This window comes from Oratosquilla oratoria, chromosome 25 (assembly GCF_046742065.1).
Source record: "Oratosquilla oratoria isolate Oo_2021 chromosome 25, ASM4674206v1, whole genome shotgun sequence".
NCBI classification, from domain to species: Eukaryota; Metazoa; Arthropoda; class Malacostraca; order Stomatopoda; family Squillidae; genus Oratosquilla; species Oratosquilla oratoria.
In genome coordinates, this window is record NC_134801.1 from 41514322 (window position 1) to 41529579 (window position 15258).

General features: G+C 37.5%; 1 protein-coding gene across 1 annotated transcript in view; it reads left to right on the forward strand.

Moving 5' to 3' along the window:
* The first annotated feature begins 13733 nt into the window (after nt 1-13733).
* Nucleotides 13734-15258, forward strand: part of LOC143038764 (trypsin alpha-3-like) — a 37938-nt gene continuing 36413 nt past the window's right edge. The window contains exon 1 of the mRNA XM_076208293.1: nt 13734-13920. Within this exon, the coding sequence (XP_076064408.1) occupies nt 13910-13920 (11 nt within the window). The 5' untranslated portion in view covers nt 13734-13909. The remainder of the gene's footprint in view (nt 13921-15258) is intronic.

Genomic DNA, 15258 nt, shown 5'->3' on the forward strand with positions numbered 1-15258 from the left:
GACCTGAAAAATGGAAAATATATACTGGTTATAGAAATGAATATGTACAAAAGTGCAGAGAGGAAAAAAGAAAATATGAAAAAGATGTTATAGAAAAGTGTAAAGATCAACCAAAACTATTCTACAGATTTGTAAACAATAAACTGAAAAACAAACAAGACTTAGAGAAATTAAGACAAGGAGGAGTTGAATACACTGAGGAAATGGAAATGGCAGAAATTATGAACAAACATTTTAAATCAGTGTTTACAAGGGAAAATATACAACCTGAAGAGATTGAGTGGAAGGAAAAAGTCCCCCCTATGGAAGAAATAGAAGTAACAAAGAATGAAATATTGACACACTTGGGTAATTTTGATGTCAGAAAATCGCATGGGCCTGATGAAATAGCAAACTGGATTCTGAAAGAATGCAGGAATGAACTGGCAGACAAAATACATAGCATAATAAGCAGTTCCTTAAAAGAAGGAAAAGTTCCAGAAGATTGGAAAAAAGCAAATATAGTACCTATATATAAAGGAGGAAATAAAGAAGAACCTACCAACTATAGACCAGTCTCTCTAACAAGTACAATAGCAAAAATATGTGAAAGAATTATCAAAAGTAGATGGGTAAAATACTTGGAAAAAAACAACGTACTAAATCCAAGGCAATTTGGATTCAGACAAGGACGATCATGCGTCACCAATTTAATATGTTTCTATTCAAGGCTAATAGATATAATACAAGAAAGAGATGGATGGGCTGATTGTGCATTTCTAGACCTAAAGAAAGCTTTTGACAAAGTACCACATAAGAAGTTGCTTAAGAAATTAGAATATGAAGGAGGAATACAAGGTAAATTGCTAAATTGGATGGAAGATTTTTTGCAAGAAAGAAAAATGAGAGTAGTGATAAGAGATCAGCACTCAAAATGGAATGAAGTAATAAGCGGTGTCCCGCAGGGAACAGTTCTGGCCCCAATAATGTTTGCTATATATATTAATGATATGGATGAAGGAATTGAAAGCTATATGAGCTTCTTTGCAGATGATGCAAAACTACTGAAAAGAGTGAAAACTGAAGAAGACTGTGAATCACTACAGAGAGATCTAAATAAAGTACAAGAATGGAGTAGGAAGTGGGAGATGGAGTTCAATACAAAAAAGTGTAGTATAATGGAATTTGGAAAAAGCAAAAACAGAATAACAGGATCATATAATTTGGGAGAAGAAGGAATAAAAAAAGTAGAAAATGAGAAGGACCTGGGAGTCATTGTTATGAATAATATGTCACCTGAGAAACATATAAATAAGATTTTTGGAGAAACTTATAATTTAATAAGAACAATCAAAGTAGCATTTACATACCTGGATGAAGAAATGGTGAGGAAAATCCTAATCACCCTGATAAGACCAAGATTGGAATATGCAGCAACGATATGGTCACCAAGTACAAAAAAATGTATAAAAAAACTTGAAAGAATACAAAGAGCAATTACAAAACTGGCACCAACACTCTCAAAACTATCATATGAAGAGAGACTACAAAAACTTAAACTACAGACACTAGAGCAAAGAAGAGAGAGAGGAGATTTGATAGCTATTTACAGAATCATGAAAGGCATAGAAATTACTGATAGAGAGAATCTGATAAAATGGGATGACAGAAATACAAGAGGACACGGAAAGAAAATAAAAAAAGACAGCTATAGAAGAGATTTTAAAAAGAACAGCTTTCCTCACAGAGCAATAGACAGTTGGAACAAGTTAGATGAGAAAGTGGTGTGTGCAAAATCAATACATGAATTTAAAAATAGTTTAGATAAAATGAGATATGAAGACGGGACCCCACGAGCATAGCTCCCCTTCCCGTAAAATACAACTAGGTAAATACAACTAGGTAAATACACACACATATATATATATATATATATATATATATATATATATATATATATATATATATATATGTGTGTGTGTGTGTGTGTGTGTGTGTGTGTGTGTGTGTGTGTGTGTGTGTGTGTGTGTGTGTGTGTGTGTGTGTGTGTGTGTGTTCGTGTGTGTGTGTATGTATATATAAAAATATATATATATATATATATATATATATATATATATATATATATATGTGGTGTGTGATAATTATTTGTTTTATTTTAAGTAAACAGCGATAATATTATAAATTTTCAGAGTTTTTCAAAATTTCATATAAAAAAAACGCATAGAGCAAAGTTTAAACATAATTTGTGTTGATGGTATGAATTCATCGGCGTTGAAGAGAACACTGACCACATGATGTTGAATGATCTCAGCTCAAAACTGTTAAATTTCATGGATAAAATCTAAACCAATATTCTAAAAGAAAAAAAAATATATATATATATATATATACATATATATATATATATATATATATATATATATATATATATATATATATACATATATCCGAAACACTTTTTATCCCAAACATTTCGAATAAAATCTTTTCAATCTGTACCACTCTTGTGTAACCAGTGTCTTTAGTGTCAGCATATATGTGAGAAAAACATCTTGTGATTACACATGGAAGTGAACACAAGAAGATTATTTACAGCAACAAGCACCAGTTGTTGTTGGAATCTGTAGGTTCTTCGTGGGACGCTGGAGAGAAACTCATTTGAACTCCAACCCTTGTTAGAGCAATAATTTTCCTATGTACGTTTCATGTTTTTAGTGATAAAGATTAACTCCCTTCTTGTGGATGGTATAAAGGTGGGGGGTGGGGGAGCAGAATGCCACCGTCGTGTTCCCATGCACGTTGAAGTGTTTTTCTCCAATGAAGAGTCACAGCATCTCTTCCATTTCCTCTTCCTCCCCCTACTTTTTCCTGGCTTTTCCTCTGTCCCCTTCCACCTTTCCTCCCCCCCGTCCTCTCTCTTCCTTTCCTCCCCTTTCCTGACATCCCCAATCTTCCCTTTCCTCTTTCCCTCCTATTTCTTCCTCGTTCTTCTTCTCTCCACTACCACACACTCTTCATCTCTCTTTACCCTATCCCCCCTCTATACTGACTTCCTCTTCCTCTTTTCCCCGTTGCCCTCCGACCACAATACAAGACAAAGCCTTGGAACAAGTGTTGTGTTCTACGTGGGTAGGTGCACACCTGTATAACAGGAAAGCGTTATCTCGTTTAATCTATCTGTACAGAGAAATCACGTGGGCTTCAGCCGCCTACTGAGCCATTACCAACGCATACAAAATTGGGTGTAGGAGCAGTGGGTATAATAACCTAGGGAGTATTATCACCGTAGGGGATATTGGGTATAACCGTTTCTTGTTATAATGTATCAGCTGCAGTTTCTGTAATCATTGCGAAATGGGTGCTCCACTACCTAGACCTGACTACTGGTCGCGGGGTCCTCAGGTCGTAAAAGGATAAAACAAAAAAATTGTTCTTGATGTCGACAAGTCCTGACGTTGTCGTCACTGTTAAGGACTTCATTATTATCGTCATCATCAACATCATCACCAACAGCAACGAGAACATTATCATCGTTATCGTCGGATCTGAAATTCTCTTTTGATTTATTCTTGCACCTCATCCAATCTAAATTTTATATGCAGTAGACACACTTGTACCACATCTGCCTTATTCTGATATGGTCTACAACAAAGGGTTGATATATATATATATATATATATATATATATATATATATATATATATATATATATATATATATATATAACTATAAAGTAATGTCGTAACACATTCGTAAAGATTCAACAAAAACCCACTGTGTTGGATAAGAAGAAATGAAATAAAATTAATTCCATATATTTCGATCACGGACTGTGATCCTCTTCAGTGGAATACAGAAAGGTAGAGCAAATGGCATGTCTTATATACAATAAGAATAAGGGACAAGGGTAGGACTCAGGTAGCATCTAGTACTTTGCGGGGCAGGTCACCCGCCTTCACCAACGATGGTAACAATTTGTTGACTGCCCAGGTGGTAAGGCAGTCAGGTGACCACTGTCCATATGACATATTAAAATTTGGAAATTTGTTAATCAGGGATGATTCTATTATTTTTCTTTTAAAACTGCATTTTGAATTAAAGATAATCTTTGCCTCATTCCAATCCATATGATGGCCTTCCTTGTCTACATGTTGGAAGACAGCGGAATTATGTTGTGCGTATTTAATTGAATTTTTATGTTCTTTCATCCTAGTATATAAATCTCTACCTGTTTGTCCCCAATATACATTGTTACAATCAGAGCAAGGGAGTTTATACACACCTTGATGTATTTCTTCTCTAGGTCTTTGATGTACATTGACTATTTTCTTAAACAAATTATTGGGATAACTAAAAACAATTTTAATATCTTCCTGTGGAAGAAATTGAGAAATGTCATTTAAGGATCTATTATAAGGCAATTTAATACAGTTTTTGTCCCAACTGAAGTTCTTACTGGAATGGGAAGTGGATCCAAAGTAACTAGTTTTGGCTTTACTTAGGGCTTTATTTAGAAACCAATCAGGATACCCTATTCTTTTTAATTGATTCCTGATGGTTGTTATCTCCATTTCCAAATAATGTGGACTACATAATCTAAGTGCCCTCAGGAAAAGACCTGAGGCAACACTATATTTAATTTTATCAGGATGGTGACTGAAAAAGTGCACATAACTCCCCGTATGTGTGGGCTTTCTGTACACAGTGAAGGACAATTGGTCCTGATGCCGTATTAATAGGATATCTAAAAATGGTAGTCTATTATCCACCTCCCATTCAACTTTGAATTTAATATTAGTGGCTAAGTTGTTTATTTGTTCAAAGAAAGCATCAAAAGATCCCCATTCGTCATCCCAAATCGTGAAGATATCGTCCACATACCTATACCAAAACATTCCTTGTGGCTTAATGTCTTGTAAAAGCACTGTCTCGAAATACTCCATATATAGGTTAGCTAACACTGGGGAGAGATTAGATCCCATTGAACATCCGAACTGCTGTTTATAATATTGATCTTTAAATGAGAAGGTATTAGTGTTAGCACATAATTCCGTTAGTTTAATTATTTTTCTGACAGAGATTGGTAGTTGGTCCCGATAATTTTGTAATTTTGTTTCTAAGAAAGCTAAAACCTCAGCTACGTTGATGCAGGTGAACAGAGAAACTACATCAAGACTTAGTAATTTTCTCTGCCCAGATAAATGATGATTCTTGATCTTACTTATGAAATCTTCTGAATGTTTTATATGCGAGTCGGAAAAGCACCCTACAAATTGTGATAAAATGTTCGTGAGCCATTTTGATGTCTTACTCGTACAAGAATTTCTATTTGAAATGATGGGTCTTAGGGGAACACTTTCTTTATGAATTTTTGGGAGTCCATAGAAATTAGGTAGTTGTGGGTTTATGACTAATAAATTATTATTAAAAAACTCTTTTCCCACGATATTGCGTGCTCTTCTATTGAATTCCGAGGCAGTACTTTTGAGAGGGTTTTTAGTTAGTTTTTCATAAGTCCTGATATCATTTAAAAGGTCAAAGGCTTTGCTTTCATATTCTAACTGATTCAGAATAACTATTTTCCCTCCCTTATCAGCACGGGAAATGACGACATCTTTACGATTCGTGAGACTGTCTACTGCTAACTTATAACGCTTAGGCAAACCACATTCATCCTTTTATGCCTTGTAATAGAATCCCTTTGAGACACAAAAGTTCTTTATCATACTTATTGGACGCTAAATACCTATCAAATTCCACAATATGGTCTAGGGAATGATGTTTTGTAGGCATCAAGGCAAAATTGACACCTAAGCCTAACACCTCTAGTTCATGGCGCGTGAAAGTAACATCTGATAGATTGACTACATTTTCTATCACAGAGAATTTAGACCACACACTGTTTTTACACAATCTTTCTAACTTCTTGAGTTGTATGTCCTGATGCTTAACACTTATTCTAGATGCTTTTTCCAGAGCAACCTGAGCTAAAAGTTTATAGGTGCGGACATTTGGGCACAAAAACTTGCCCAGTGATTAGAGATACATTTTAACAACCACAATGCACTTTAATTCTAAGCCATCAAAGGCCAGCATGCTTGAAATTGAAATGTGGTACTGCCCAGGACTCGAACCGGGCAACTTCATGACAAGTGTCGACAGTGACTTTCCAAATAAGTCATCAAGAGATGTGCGTGTTTGTATTCACGTATATAAATATATATATATATATATATATATATATATATATATATATATATATATATATATATATATATATATATACATATATATATACTCGCCTTTTCCCATCCCTTTTACCATCATTCACTACTACCACCACACTCCCGGGGTTGTATCACAGGTGTGTCCTAAAATACCGAGAGCTCATTCAGTTTCCAGGAAGTTGTATAGTTGAGTCTCGTCGAATTGAGATCAGTATGTCGCTGTCCTTTCCCTGAACAGTGGCTCCGCTGCCTCGCCGCCCGCTTTGTTTGGTGTTCGAAGTTGTCCTTCACGCTGGTCATCGCAGGAGGAGTGCGGAAGGCTTCCCCAAAGCTGAGTAAAACCGACCTCTTCCTCAGCGTGAGAACACAAACACAAGTAACAAGATAGAAACAGTAACAAGCTCACGCGGAAAGTGTAGTTACGAGATAGTAGAAGAGCAACTGCTACACGTGTGAGGATTTCACGCCAGGAGGTGCTTAACTGCGGCCGAAACTGTCGCTGTAGCCCTCTGTGCACGAACTGCAGGGCAAGTAACAGTCACTGGTAGTTGCTGGACACCTGGTGTTCGACAACAACAGCAACGAAATGATACCTAATGTTGCTTTCTTGATATTCTTCCTTATAACTCGGCTTGAATGCGCTGTTAGCGACAGTGGGATTGAAAAGGGGTTGCTTGCCCGGCTGAAGGGACGTAAGCATACAAAAATGACCAAGGAGGAGAAGAATGACGCCAAACAAACCAAGATGGAAGGAGGAGGGTATGCAGTAGACTACGAACATAAGGGAGAATTATTTCACCCTGCTAGTCTGAAGAGCTGCGGTTAGTATTGCATGTTCATTATATACACACACAGCACACTTGTTACAGATATATTCTGAAGGGTTGGGAGTCATTAAACACGAGCATTTCAAAACTAAATAATAAGGTAAGATGAGGAAAAAAGCGAACGTGAGGAAGACGAACGGATTTAATGAGATGGTACGGGTATGTGACAACATCGGAAAGAAAGGAATATTACGAAGATGTATGCAAGCAGAGATGTGTTTGTGTGTTGTGATGTCTGCGTGAGTCAGCAAGACGCACGTAATGCATGCCCTCGCTTGTTGTGTGCATGTGTGCGTTTGTACGTTATCGCGGGGAAGACGGCATTAGGAGTATGGGAGCTATTGCAAAGATGTTTTAACGTGAGCCTTTGGGCGCGGCTGGGTGCAATCCCAGAGGTCCTCGTTGGTGCCACATCACCCCATCACTTAAGAGGGGCTCGCTACTTCTCTTTATATATATACATATATATATATGTTTATATATGTATATATATATATATATACATATATAAATATGTTTATATGTATATATATATATGTATATATATATATATATGTATATACATATATATATATATATATATATATATATATATACATATATCAGTAAAAGTGATGGCTAGTTTTGCATTTATTATTTTCTTATAGGTATTTTCAATATACCTTATTATAGATTTTTGTTCCTTGGAAAGGAAATTTATGACTTGGCTGTTTGTAGACATATTAGCTAATATGACTACATACAGCCAAGTCTTTTTTTCTTTTCTTTTTTTTTCTTTTTTACGATCCTCCCCTAAGGGCGTCATTTTACAATCGTGAACCAATCAAATTTTCTCCACTCTTTCACCAATCGGATTCGTTGTTACAAGTCTATATGGCAATATTGTTGACTTAGAATAATATCGAGTCTCCATAATTCTCACTTAGGTTACAAAGGAATGGCATGTCAGCAATACACTCGAGCTCCCGGGTATTGTTTAAAAATAACCATTTTTATTACCTACACAAGCTGGAAAGCGGACTCAGGCAGCTTGCTCAGTTATATTGTTTCATAAACACCCAACCCATAAAATGTAACATCTGTCTTCTACCCCACTTTTCTATCAGCCTCATATATCATCTGTTATTACGCATTGTGTTATTACATGTAACTACGTCTTTCAAGTGCCGGCTTGTATTGAGTTGGTGTGAAATAAATGCCGTAAACGTACCCAAATTTTGTACGAATCAAGTTTGCTACCAGTGAACTAAGGTGTTTTTTGTAATAGTGGTGTCAACTGTAAGATTTTCGTAGTAGAGGTAGGCAATGCGAACCTACTCGGAGTTTTTATCTTTCATTTGCGACACAACGCATCTTCACTCATAAACCAATGCCTAAGGGCCAACTCATACACGGTATCTATTATATATTATTGTAAATTTTGCCTGGATCTGTTCGCCTCAGTCAACCTGGTGGATAATTTCTACCCTGCCACAAGGACCCAAACATCTTTTCCTGGCGGTCCTTCTTATTTGTTTACTTTTTGATATTCTACCATTTACTTTTACTCTCCTGTTTTTACTCTATATCCTAAACCCATATCATTTTTTCTTTGATTTGTTGAAACAGAATGTGGCAGGCACAACTTGAATGGAGTCAGAATGGTCAACGGAACGGAACCCGGATCTAACAGCTACCCGTGGATGGTAAATATTTCGTTTAATTTCTTTTGCAATAATTCTTATTAATTCTCTTCGTGAATTTTCATTCTAACGCCAACATGCCTTTTTGGAAGCAATATTATGTATAATGAATTTGTACAATTCTTGGTATTGACGAACATACTTGTAAGAAAAAAAAAATTGTAAACCATGAAGGTGGAAATATACGTATAGTATATCAGACATTTTGTACTCTAATTCAAGGTTGGGCAGCCCTTGGATCGCGTGCAAAACCTGACGCATTAAACTTTTATTCGACATGCAAAACCCAGATCTCACCATATATATATATATATATATATGTATATATATATATATATATATATATATATATACATGGTAAAACCACTGTTGGAGTAGAAAAGATTGGAAACGAGAATCTATATATTTCGATTGCAAACTGCAATCCTCTTCATCTACTGAAGAGGATTACAGTTTGCAATCGAAACATATAGATTCCCCGTTCCCAGTCTTTTCTACTCCAACAGTGGTTTTACCTTGTTTGACAAATGTGTGATTACATTTTTCACCTATATATATATAACCAACTTCTTTGTTATGACCATTCATAACCGCATACTGTGCTGGGCAGTTGATTGGGACCTTAGGAGGTGAAGGGAGGGGGCCCATGCTCGTATGTAAGCCAATAGTTTTACTTCTTTTACGTCCAACGAAGTAAAAGAAGAAAATGCGAGAAAATTTTGTATCAAAGATTTGCCTGGTTTTGGCACCCGCACTTAAGAAGGTTGCCCTCCCTCCTTTCGTCGAAGAATAGAATTATGACAATATTTACAACAAATAATGGTAATTGGATGTGGTCAAAGGGTAATTGGAAATACTCTAAATCAAGAATTATTCTTATTCCTAACATTTCTTACATCAATGCCACGCTAATGTGGTTGGCCCAAAATGACCTCCCCTCCCTCCCTCTCCCCCAGGTATCCATCCACTTGAAATCTGGGTATAAGCAAGAGAATGCAGCATTCTGTGCCGGAAGCATAATTACATCGAGGCATGTCCTTACCGCTGCCCACTGTGTGGAAGAGTAAGTTATTTTTCTCCTTAACCGCCTACTTCTGGGTATTAATCAACTCCTTGCCCTTAATCTTTGTTCTCTCTTGCTGAAGACCCGCAGCTCTAAGGTAAACAGCCTCATCTTGGGTCTGCAAGCCACTCAGGGAAGATGTGTTTTTGTCTCGGGATTCTCAGTGTGGAGCATGATAGTATGATGTGTTCGTGTCCTCTGCGTGGTGGTTACATCTGGGACAGTTTGAATATACGGCCAGGATTATTATGTGTTGATACTGTTGGGACTGGGAAAAGGCACTGGAAAGCTGCATGGCTGGGCCACCTCACGGGTGATCTTCCAAAATCTTTTCTCACCATGGGAATTAGATTAATTGCTGGGGTGCAATATTGACGAAGGATGGAACAGTTATAACGGATTGGCTAGTGAGGTTGTTTAATGTGTACCTAAAGGAGGGGAGAGTACCAGATGACTGGAGGAATGTTTGTATAAGTCCACTTTACAAAGAAAAAGGAGACATATATGAATGTAGCAGCTTTAAAGGGATCAGTATGTTAGATGTAGTTGATATGGGAAATGGGTGCTCTCTGAGGGAATTAAGAGAACAAAGGGGAAAATTAAGAAGATTAGTATGGGTTTAAGAATAGAAAATGCATAGGACAGAATTTCTTAGTAATGTAGATTATGTGAAACTTTTTTAGGAAAAAGTGAGAATATCATTTGGGCTTTTATGGATCTAGAGAAATCATATGACATAATCAAAAGGACGGCAATGTAGGATGTGTTGTAAATATATGGGAAAGGAGGAAGGCTGTGAAGGGATATATATATATATATATATATATATATATATATATATATATATATATATATATATATATATATATATATATATATATATATATATTACAAAGAAGTTCATCCAGAACCCTAAGGTTTGGGACTCTTGATAAGCATGGGTGTGATACAGATGAGAGTGAAAGCGAAGAGATAGGCAGTATGTTTGTGAGAAGGATGGACGTGTTGGCATTGAGTGAAACTAAGTTGAAAGGGAGGGGTGAGTTTGAGTTTGGGAGTGTAGAGGGAGGTTGGGAGTGAGGAGAGGACCAAGGAGGGAGGGGGTGGTTACATTAGTAAGTGAAGAGATAGGTAAGTGTGTGGAGTAGAAGGAAATTTCTTCAAGGTTAATGTGGATGAAGGTTAAACTAGGAAGGGAGATCAGGGTCTTTGTAAGTTGGAAGGGGGGGGAGTAAGTTGAGTTTGGGAGTGTAGCGGGACGGTGGGCGTGAGGTGAGGACAAAGGAGGGCGGGGTGGTTATATTAGCAAGGGAAGAGATAGGTAAGTGTATGTTGGAGTGGGAGGAAGTTTCTTCAAGGTTAATGTGGATGAAGGTGAAAGTAAGATGTGGATCCTTGTTAGTGTATATGGGCCTGGTAATGAGAAGGGTGTAGTGGAAAGGGATTTTTTTTTTTTTTTTTTGGTGGTAGATTTAATTGAGTGCTTAGAGAGTTTTGGGAGGAATATCAATATATTAGTATTAGGAGATCTCAATGATAGAGCAGGGGAAGATCCAATAGAGTGGTTGGGAAGTGTGGAGTTAGGTAAAAATCAGAATGGAGAGTTAATGGTATAGATGTGTTTAGAATGAGAGTTGATGATAGCTAACACAGTGTTTACGAAGAAACTCAAGCATAAGTATACATGGGAGAGGGTAGTGGATGGAAGGGTAATTGATAAGGGTTTATTGGACTATGCAGTGGTATTCAGTAAAAGAGTATGAAGAGTTTGGGATGTCCGTGTTCTTAGGGGAGTGGTGGAATTTAAAATATATATATATATATATATATATATATATATATATATATATATATATATATATATATATATATCTTTTTTGTGGGAAGTAATTTGAGAGTGGTGGATAGATGGTGAAAGAGAAAGAAAAAAGATAATGAGATACCTCGAATAAACTGTTCAAATTAGAAGGAAAATGAACAGGAGTACAAGGAGCAGAAATTGGGAAGGCTTATGGGAAGGTTTTAATTGAGAAGATTAGGAAAGGAACAGAGGGAGTAACTGGTGAGGAACAATGTGAGTTTAGGAAATGTAAGGGTTGCATAGATCAGATTTTTGTGGTAAGACAGATAAGCGAGAAAGCTTAATGAAAAGGTAAGGATTTTTTTGGGGGGCCTTTATGGATTTGGAAAGGATAGACAGGAAGGCACTATGGGAGGGTTTGCAGATATATGGGATTGGAGGAAAGCTGTTAAGGGTAGTCAAGAGTTTTTACGAGAGTAGTAGAGCCTGTGTTAGAATTAGAAATGGAGAGAGCAAGTGGTTTGAGGTAAATGTGGAGCTGCATCAGGGATATGTCATGTCACCATGGCTGTTCAATGTGTACATGGATGGGGTGGTGTGTGAATGGAAATGGTTAAAGAAAAAGGAGAAAAGTGGGTGAGCCAGTTATTGTTTGCTGACGACACTGTGCTTGTGGCAGGGTCAGAGGGGATTAAGGGAGTTAGTGATGGAGTTTGGGAAGGTATGTGGCAGGAAAAAATTAAAGGTAAATGTGGGCAAAAGTAAGGTGATGAGATGTACAAGAAGAGAGGATGGTAGCAAACTGGAAGTAAGTCTTAAAGGAGAGAGGCTGGAGGAAGTGGATTGCTTTAGGTATTTGGGGTCACGTGTGGCAGGAAAGGGAAGAGTGGATGTGGAGGTAAATTGTAGATTGAGAGAAGCATGTAAATGCCTTGGGGGATTAAAAAGTGTAAAAGTGTCATGAGAAATAGGCATTTAGGAATGGATGCAAACAGGAGATTGTGTGAAGGGATGACTGTGCTGGCAGCAATGTATGGGGCAGAGACTTGGAATTTAAGAGAAGTGGATGGGAGGAGTTTCAATGTGTTTGAGATGAAATGTCTGAGAAGTATGGTAGGGATTACAAGGTTGGATAGAGTAAGAAACGAGGTGAGAAGGAGAGTGGGGTGGAAAGGGAGAAGGCAGATGGGGCTGATGAAAGAGTATTGGGATGATTTGGACACACGGAGAGAGTGAAGAAAGATTAGTAAAAGAAGTGTGGAAGGCAGATGTGGATGGAGTGAACTTGGGAACAACTGAAGATGAGATGGATAGATAGATGGGGTGAAAGGGGTATTGAGCAAGAGGGTAATGTCTGTTGAGCAAGGAAGGGGGAAAGCAGGAGATAAGGGTGAGTGGAGAATGGCTGTTTATAGATGATACTGTGATGCAAGAAAGGGATGGTCTGGGGGTGGGGGGTTAGGGAGTGATTATGTGTGGATGACATTTTGATGCAGCCCAAAGGGATTTCTCCCCATTCCTTTTTCTGGATAAGGGGACAGAGGGGGGATCACCAATTAAGGGAAGCAGCCTTGCTCGGGATGTACTGTGTCTTGGTGCATTGCTTCTGACCCAGGGCAGTGGGTGAGATACAGGGATGAACAATCATCCATGAGTAGCTAAGATGAGAGAGAGGAAAGGGTGGTAGATGGAAGTGGAAAGGGTGGAAATGAAATGGATGGGAATGGGTACATGTCTTTTGACTTGGCTACGTCCCTGTTAAGGGGGAAAATGCTTGGTATATAGATAGCTCATATCAAGCCAAACATCATATTTTATCACTTATTTTCAAACTTGTGTGTGCAAGAGGTGTCCCTCAGGGATCCGCCCAAACTCCCGAAGGATCCGAGTTCTAATCCAATAACTACCAGTAGCCTGCATCTGCACTGGCAGTCCAAGCACGGGAAACAAGTATAACAGAATCAGTCATGCCTCATGGTGGAAGCTCTTCTTTCATGTTCTCACTCATTGTATTGTCATTCCCTCTTTCAAAATTCTTTCATTCTTTTCAAATCTTTATCCTTCACAAACCTCAAAATGAATTTTCTTGGCACATTTCCTTGGTTAAAAGCACTGAATGAATTAATGTAGACTTTATGGGGGGGATGTGACAACTCCAATTTTGGGACCCTTTATTCACAGTTGTTCTTTTCTTTTCTAGCCTTAGTTCATCAAGGGAGCTCCCTCCGAGTATAAATCCTGAAGATATACTCGTGCGTTATGCAGATCACAACATAAAGGTCAATGACATCCCACGGGCCTACTTCGTCTCAGTCGTGAAGATCATCATGTACGAGAAGTGAGTAACGGTGTACCCAAGTCGTTGGTCATATGCTCAAAATCAGCTTTGTACACACACTATATTGAGTTGCTGGTGTAGTGGTTCTACATTTGACCGCTCATTCAGCTATATTAGTTCGAATCCCTGCCCAGGGTTGAAAAAAAAAATCACAACAAAAGCTGGCCCCCCAACTTTGGTGGGTAAGGCAATGGATGTGCATATGTACTGTATAAGCCCACAGCATTACCCATAGATTGAGCAATATATGACCTACCATCCAGGAGGATCTGCAATTCAGTAGTCCTCCTTCAACTTTTATGAATTGGCGCCACATTAGCTCTTTTCCAGTCCTGTGGCACTATGTCCTTCTCTAATAGGCACACAGTTAAGTCTTGAATCTCGGCCACCTATTAGTCTCTTCATTCTAAATGTATTCAGTCCAAGGTCACATCAGACCATGGGATTGTTTACATGTCAATTGTTCCAATATGGTGTGTAGTTTCTTTTATTTCAATTTTATTTCATTCAATTTGACATTACTTTTACACCTCTTCTCCCAGAAATACTTTTGTACAAAAACATGAAACCTCTGACAATGCTTTCTTGTAAACTTTCCCATCCAGTGTTAGCTAAGAGATTTGTTCCCCGTGTCTTAATTTATTGCTGACAAACCTGAATAGCAGTTTAGGCTCACATTTGCATTTATCATCATGTTGTGTATTTACCTAGTTGTATTTTACGGGAATGGGAGCTATGCTCGTGTGTCCCGTCTTCATATCTCATTTTATCTAAACTATTTTTAAATTCATGTATTGTTTTTGCACACACCACCTTCTCATCTAACTTGTTCCAAATGTCTCTTACTCTGTGAGGAAAGCTGTTCTTTTTCAGATCTCTTCTATAGCTGTCTTTCTTTATTTTTTTTTCCCGTGTCCTCTTGTATTTCTATCATCCCATTTTATTAGATCCTCTCTATCAATAATTTCTATGCCTTTCATGATTCTGTAAATAGTTATCAAATCTCCTCTCTCTCTTCTTTGCTCTAGTGTCTGTACCTCAAGTTTTGCTAGTCTCTCTTCATATGATAGTTTTGAGTGTGTTGGTGCCAATTTTGTAATTGCTCTTTGTATTCTTTCAAGTTTTGTTATACATTTTTTTTTTTAAGTTGGTAACCACATCGTTGCTGCATATTCCAATCTTGGTCTTATCAAAGTGATTAGTATTTTCTTCACCATTTCTTCATCCAGGTATGTAAATGCCACTTTGATTGTTCTTATTAAATTATAAGTTTCTCCAAAAATCTTGTTTATATGTTTCTCAGTTGACATACTATTCATAATAATGATTCCCAGGTCC